At 66.0% G+C, this 6478-nt stretch overlaps 2 protein-coding genes across 2 annotated transcripts; both read right to left on the reverse strand.

Moving 5' to 3' along the window:
* Positions 1-436: 436 nt before the first annotated feature.
* LOC109174228 (ribosome-binding protein 1-like) lies at positions 437-2556 on the reverse strand. Its single transcript, XM_019323477.1, has 2 exons — positions 1638-2556; positions 437-1596 (listed from the first exon to the last, which is right to left on the reverse strand). The coding sequence occupies exons 1-2, from the start codon at positions 2554-2556 to the stop codon at positions 437-439; spliced, it is 2079 nt and encodes a 692-aa protein (XP_019179022.1).
* LOC109174229 (fibril-forming collagen alpha chain-like) lies at positions 2553-6350 on the reverse strand. Its single transcript, XM_019323478.1, has one exon. It carries the CDS (start codon positions 6348-6350, stop codon positions 2553-2555), a length of 3798 nt encoding a protein of 1265 aa, XP_019179023.1.
* Positions 6351-6478: the final 128 nt, after the last annotated feature.

Here is a 6478-nt window from a genome sequence, read left to right on the forward strand (position 1 = left end):
CGTGCTGTGTCCCGCGGACCTTCCTTGGTGCCCTTCCCGTCCCTCTCCTGTCGTTACCCCTCGTTCTCCGTTCCCCGCTGTCTGCCTGGCTCTCGGTCTGGGTGTTTCCCCCCTGCCTCGGGCTTTGCCATTCCCCCGCGGTCCCCCGTCCTCCCGGGCTTTCTCCATATCCTCCACGGCGTTCCCCTTTCCCTCCTTTTGCCCGCGGGCTTCTGCCTCCCCCCTCTCCCTCCCCCGGCCCCTCTCGGGCTCTTCCCCCGTTTCCCCTTCTTCCGTTTTCTCGTCTCCGCTCTCCTCCGCGGCTGCCTCGGTTCACGGCTCGCGCTGGTGCCGCCTTCTCTTCTTTGCTTCCTTCCTTTCGCGCTTCCCTCTTCCCTGGCGCCCCCGTCCGTCCTCTCTTTCCTCTTTCCTTCCCCGTCCTGTTGCCTGCCCTTGTTTACGTTGCTTGCTTTGCTTTCCCCTGCCGCTCCTTGTTCCTTGTGCTTCCGTCTTTCCGTTCTCGCGCCTCCCGGCTTCTTTCCCCTTGGTCTCCGCGCCTGCTTGTCCCTTGCTTCCTCCTCCCCTTCGGGTTCCTGCTCTTTGGGGCTTTTTCCTTCTCTCCGGTTTCTTCTGTGTGGCTTGTTCTTGCCCCCTCGTCCTCTCTCCGCCTCGTTTTGTTGTGTTCATGGCCTAGTTGCTGATTGTTCCTCTCTGCTCTGCCTCTGCCTTTCGTTGCCTTCTGCCCGTCCGTACCGTCCTGCCTCTCTGTCCCGTCCCCTTTCTGCTTTCTGTCTTCCTCGCTTCCTCCTCCCCGCTCCTGTCTCTGTGTCGTGTGCTCTGGCCCGTCCTTGTCTGCCTCCGTCCTGGTTGTCCCTCTGTTCTGTTTGGCCTTTGCCTTGGCGCTGGCCTCTTCTTGTCTGCTCTCCTGGTTTTTCCTCTCTCGCCTGCCCTCTCTGGTGTCGTCCTTTGGCCCTCGTTCGTCCTGTCTCTCCTTCTCTGTCTCAGGCGCCTGCCCTCTCCCTTCTCGGTTTCTTTTGTTTTGCGCACCTTCCCTTGCGCCTCTTTGGTTTCTTTCCCGTCTTCTGGCCTCGCCCTTTCCCTTTTCGGCTCCTTTCCTATTGTGTTCTCTTTGCGTTCTTTGGGTTCTTTCCCGTCTTCTGGCTTTGCTTTCCCTTCTCGCCTCCTTTCCTTTGGTTTCTCTTTGCGGCTGTTTGGTTTCTTTCCGGCCTTCCGGCCTTGCTTTCCCTTCTCGCTGCCTTTGGGCTCCCTTCTGGCTTGGCGTTTCTCCCCTCTTCGTTCCTCTCTCTGTTTCCCCTGCCTTCTTCGCCTCGCCGCGCGTGCGTTCGTCCGCCCCGCGGCCCCTCCGTCCTCGCTCCTCCTCCTTTCTGTTTCTGTTTTCCCCTCTCTCTCCCTTCACGGTTTCCTTCCCTCCCTGCTTCTTCGCCTCCGCGCGTGTGTTCGTCGCCCCCGCGGCGGCCCCTCCTGGTCCTCGCTCCCTCCTCCTTTCTGTTTCTGTTCCCCTCCCTTCCGGTTTCTTCCCCTCCCTCCCTTCTTCGCCTCCGGCGCGTGCGTTCGTCCCCCCGTGGCCCCCTCCCGGCCCTCGCTCCCTCCTTCTTTCTGTTTCCCCCTGTTTCTCTCCCCCGGTTTTGCCTCCTTGCCTGCCCCTCCCGGCTTGCTCCCCCTTTGTGCTCCTTCCCCCTGGTTCTCGCGGTTGCCCCCCGGTCGCTCCGCCCTGTGCTTCCTGCCCCTTTCGGCGCTTCTGCTTCTGTTGTTGTTCCTCTGTCGTGCCTGTCCCCGCTGGCCTCTCTCTTCCCTTGCCTTGCTGCCTCGTCTCCTTCCCGTCTGTGTGCCTGCTGCCTGTCGGTCCCTTGCCCTTGTCTTTCCCTTTGCCCCCCCGGCGGCTTTCCCTGCCCCTTCAGGTCTCTCCCTTCTCGCTGCCTCCCGGTTGTTCCTCCCCGCCCTTGCTCTGTGCGCTCCCTGTTCGCCGCCCCTCTCCGTCTCCCGCTCTCCGGTGCCGCTTTTCCTGTTCCGTGCTCCTCGCCGCCCTCTCTCCCCGCCGGCCGCCTCCTCTGCCGGTGCCCGGTCCTGTTCCGCCCGTGCCGCGCCCGCTGCTCTGTCCCCCCTGGCGCCGCCGCCGGCTGCCTGCCTGCCGCGGCCCGCTTGGCTGGCCCTCCCCGTCTCCCTTCCGTTTCCGTATGCTTTGCCTCCCCTCTTGTTCCGGTTCCTTCTCCTCCTTGGTGGTTCGCCCTGGTGGCTCCCCCCTGTTTTTCTCCCCTTCCGCCCGCTTTTTCTGTTTTCCCCCCCTGGCCCCTGCCCCGTGTGCCTGCCGCCCCCTGCTGCCCGCTCGCCTTGCCGGTCTTGGCCCTTCCCCGCCTTCCGCTGGCTCCCGGTTTTTGCCTTGCTCTTGCGCCTTGTCTGTCTGTTCCCCCTTGTTCGCCCTCTTGTTTCCCCCGCTCGGTTGGCCCCCTTGGTTTTTCCTTTCCGCTTGGCCCCATGTTTGTCTCCCCCCCCCTTTCTGGTTCTGGTGTTTTGTTGGCTCCCCTCTCCTGTTTCCCTCATCCTTCTGCCTTTGTTCATTCCTTTTTCCTGTGCTGTTTGTGTTCCCCGGCGTGCGCGCCCCCCGCCTCTTCCGCTGCCTTGTGGCCTCCCCGGTTTGTCCTCTCTCCCCTCCCGCCTCTTGCGCCCTTCTTCCCGTTGGCCTTTTGTCTCCCTTGGCTTTTCCTGCCTGCTGCTGGCCTGTGTCGCTTGCCTCCCGGTCCCGCCGTCCGCCCTGTCTCCGTCCCTCCGCCCCGCCGCTCCTGCTTCCTTGCTTTCCTCCCTCCCGCTCTCTGTGGTCTCTTTTGCTGCTCCGTCTTGGCGCGGTGCTCCCTCCTTTCTCCTTTCTTGCTGGCTCCTTCTGGGTCCTGTTCCCATCTCTTTCCTGGCGTGCCCGCTCTCCGTCTGTGGCTGTCCCCGCGCCCTTCCTCTTTGCCGTTGCGCGTCCGTTCCCTCGCCCGGTCCCGCCCCTCGCTCCTCTCCCGGTGCTGCGTCTTCTGGGCACCTCCCCCGTTGGCCCCTTCCGGCCCCTTTCCCGCCCTTCCTCGCCTCTCCGGGCTTTGTGGCCTCCTCCCCCTGCTCGGCCCCCCCTCCCCTGGTGTGCCGCCCGGTGCCCTCGTCCTCTCCGGGCCCTGGTTCGGCGTCCGGTCCCTCCCTGTCCCTTGCCTGGTTTCCTTGTGGCTCTCTGCCTTCCCGCCCCCCGCCTCTTTCCTCCCTCGGTTCCTCGTCCGGTTGTTTTTTCCCCCCCTTCTGCCCGTGGCCCCGCCGGCCCCTCGTTTGCGGCCTCTTCCCTTTCGGGCTGTCCCGCTGGCGTGCTGCTCTCTCCTCCCCCTGCCTGCCCTCCCTTGGCCTCCCGCCCCTTCGTGGTTCTTTCCTTGGCTCTCCCGCCCGGTCTCCCGGGTCCCTGTTTCTTGTCCTCCTCCTCCGTCCGCGGCTTGTTGCGTCTGGTGCTGCTCGCTTCCTTTCCCCTGGCGCCGTCCGTGGGCGTGTGGGCGCTCGTCCTGTTGCGCTTCCGGCGTCCTTGCTGGTTCCCGCTTCCTCCCGTGCTCCTTTTTCCTGTTGTTGTTCCTCTTGCTGCCGTGCCGTGTCGCCTTCTGGCCCTCCTTTGGCCCCCCCGCCCCTCGCTGCTCCCCTTCCCCCTGCGGCCGCTCTTGTCCCTGCCGCTGCGGTTGCCCCTCCCGCTGCTGCTCCCGTGCCCTCTCCGCCGGCCGTGGCCTTCCGGCGCTCTCCTCGCTCGCCCGCTCCGCCCTTCCTGCTGCCTCTCTTGTTTCTGCCCTTGCGCCTGCCCGTGCCTTGCGCCTTGCTCCTTCTCCCGTCTCCTTTCCCCCGCCCTCCCGGCTCCTCCTTCTCCTTGCGCCTTCTTTTGGTTTTGGTGGCTCCTTCTGTTCTTGCGCTCCCCCCCTGGTTGTTCCCCTTGCCTTTCTGCCTGGTCCCTTCCCCGCGGCCGTCTCCCTGGCTTCGCCGCCCGGCTTCCTGGCCCCCGGCCCGGCCCCTCTGGTCTGTCGCTTGCCGCTGTCGCTCTCTGGCTTCCCCCTGCTTCTCGCCCCTGGTCCTTGCCCTTGTCCTTTGGTTTTGTCGCGCTCCCTGTTGCTCGGTGTCTCTCCCTCCCGGTTTCCTGGCCGCCCGTTTGTCCTCCTCGTCTTCCCTGTTGCCGCCCTTCTTCTTGCTGCTCCTCCTCCCGGGCTGTTGCGTGCTGTTCCGGCCTCTCTTTCTCCGCCCTTTGCCCTGCCGGCTCTGGGTGCGCCTTCCTCTGTGCTTGGCCTCCGCCCTCTTCTGTGCTCGCTCCCTGGGCTTTTCGGTTCCTCCTCGCCGCCTCCCCTTCCCCCGTTTTCGCCCGCTCTCCCCTGGCCCCTGCCCCGCGGGTCCTGTGCTCCTTCCCCGGCCCTCCGGCCCCCCTGCTCCCCTCTCCCCGGCCCGCCTCCCCTGGCGGTTCTCGGTTCTTCGGCTTCCGCCTCTGCCGGCTGTTTGGCTCCCCGCCCTCCCCCTTCGCCTCTCTTTTTCCCCTTGCTCCTGGCGCCCTCTCTTGGCTGCGTGTGCCGGCGCCTGTCCTTGCTCCTTCCCCTCTCCCGGCCGCCTTTGTCGCCTGCTTTGCGGCTCCCCTTCCCTCCTCCTGGCTGCGTCCTTTCCTTTCTGGTTTGGGCCTTGTCGCCCTCTCGCCCCCCTTGCGGCTTCCTTCTGCTCCTCCGCCGCTCTGTTCTTCTCCCCGCCCGCCCGCTCTCCTCGTGGTGCCCCGCCCCTGGCTTTGCCCTTTCTGTCTGTTCCGGCGCCGGTCCCCCCTCCCCGCGTCTCCCTCGTGCCTCTTGGCCCCGCTCTTCTGCTCCCGGCTCCGTTGCCTCCGGGCTTGGCGCCCCTGCCCTTCCTTGGCCCTGTTGGCCGGCTGGGCCTCCTGGTCCGTCCTTGTCTCCCGGTTCCCTCTGCCCTCCCTGTCTGGCTTTCTGTTTGCTCGCCCCTCCGGTTGCTGCTCCTCTTCGCTCTCTCTTCCGGTTTTGCTTTTGTTCTGGTTGCTGTTGCTCCCTTCTTTCTGCCTCCTTCCGCCGTGCTCCCCTGGTCTTGTTTCCGCCCTCCGGCCTCCGGTCCTTTCGGCTTTTCCCTTCTTCTTCTGGTTCGCCTTCTTCTTCCCTGTGCTCCCTGGCCGGGCGCGGGCCGCTCTGTCCGGCCTGTCCCCGCCCTGCTTCGGTTCCTCCCGTTCGCTCCGGTGGTGCCTTTTCCCTTTTCCTCTTCCGTGCGCTCCCCTTCCGGCTTGCCCTTGTCCCGTCCCGCCTCTCTGCCTCCCGTGGGCGCTTGTTCGCCTCCTTTCTTCCTCCCGTTGCTTCCTCTCCTTCCGGTGTCCTGCTCCTCTGCCTCCGTGGGCGCCTGTTCGCCCTCCTTCTTTCCTCCCCTGCTTTCTCTCCTCCCGGTTGTCCTTCCCTCCGGTCCTCCCGTTGCTGCTTCGTGCTGTGTCCCGGCGGCCTTCCTGGGTGCCCTTCCCTCCCTCTCCTTCTGTTCCCCTTTCCGTTTCTCCGGGTTCCCCGCTGTCTCCTGGCTCCGGTTCTGGTTTCCCCGTTTCCCTCCTCCGGGCTTCTCTTCCTCCCGGCGGTCCCCCTCCTCCCGGGCTTTCTCTTCCTCCCGGCGGTTCCCCCTTCCTCTTGCCGCGGGTTTCTCCTCCCCCTCTCCCTCCCCGGCCCCCTCGGGCTCTTCCCGTTTCCCCTCTCTCCGTTTTCTCGTCTCCGTCTCCTCCGGCGGTGCCTCCGGTCTCCGGCTCCGCGCGGTGCCGCCTTCCTTCTTGCTTCTTCCCTTTCGCGCTTCCCTCTTCCCTGGCCCCCGTCCGTCCTCTCTTTCCTCTTTCCTTCCCCGTCCCTGCTCCTGCCCCTTGTTTCGTTGCTTGCTTTGCTTTCCCTGCGCCTCCTTGTTCCTTGTGCTTCCGCCTTTCCGTTCTCGCCCTCCCGGCTTCTTCCCCCTTCCCCTGCGCCTGTTTCCCCCCCGCTCGTCCCGGCCGCCTGCCTCCTCATCCTCTTCACGCCCGGTGTTTCTGCCCCTGGTCCCGGCCTTTCTCGTCGCCCTCGGTGTGCGCCTTTTTCTCTGTGCCTCCCCCCGTCCTTGTCCTGTCCTTCGGCTTGTGGCCTGCCCCTTTCGCCTGGGGGGCTCGCCCCGGGCTCCTTCTCCCCTGGCCGTCTCTCCCCTTGTGGCCGCGGCCGCCGCCCGCCCCTCCTCCCCCCTCTTCGCCCCCTGGCCCCTCCCTCTCCTCTCGTCTGCTTCCCTCCCTGCGCTTGCTCCCTCTGTGTCCTCCCCTTGCCTCCCCTGTCCTCTCTCCGCTCCCGTGGCCCTGTTCCCGGTCTGGTCCTCCGGCTCCCTCCCATCTCCTGCTGCCTGCGCTGCGTCTGGCTGCGTGCGTCGCAGTCTTTCTCCCCCCTGTTAGGCTCGTGGCGCGCCTCCTTGGTGGGCTGTCCCTTTTCCTGCTACGCCCTTTCCCGCGCTCGCCCCGCTA

Source organism: Ipomoea nil, unplaced genomic scaffold, assembly GCF_001879475.1.
Source record: "Ipomoea nil cultivar Tokyo-kokei standard unplaced genomic scaffold, Asagao_1.1 scaffold0575, whole genome shotgun sequence".
NCBI classification, from domain to species: domain Eukaryota; kingdom Viridiplantae; phylum Streptophyta; class Magnoliopsida; order Solanales; family Convolvulaceae; genus Ipomoea; species Ipomoea nil.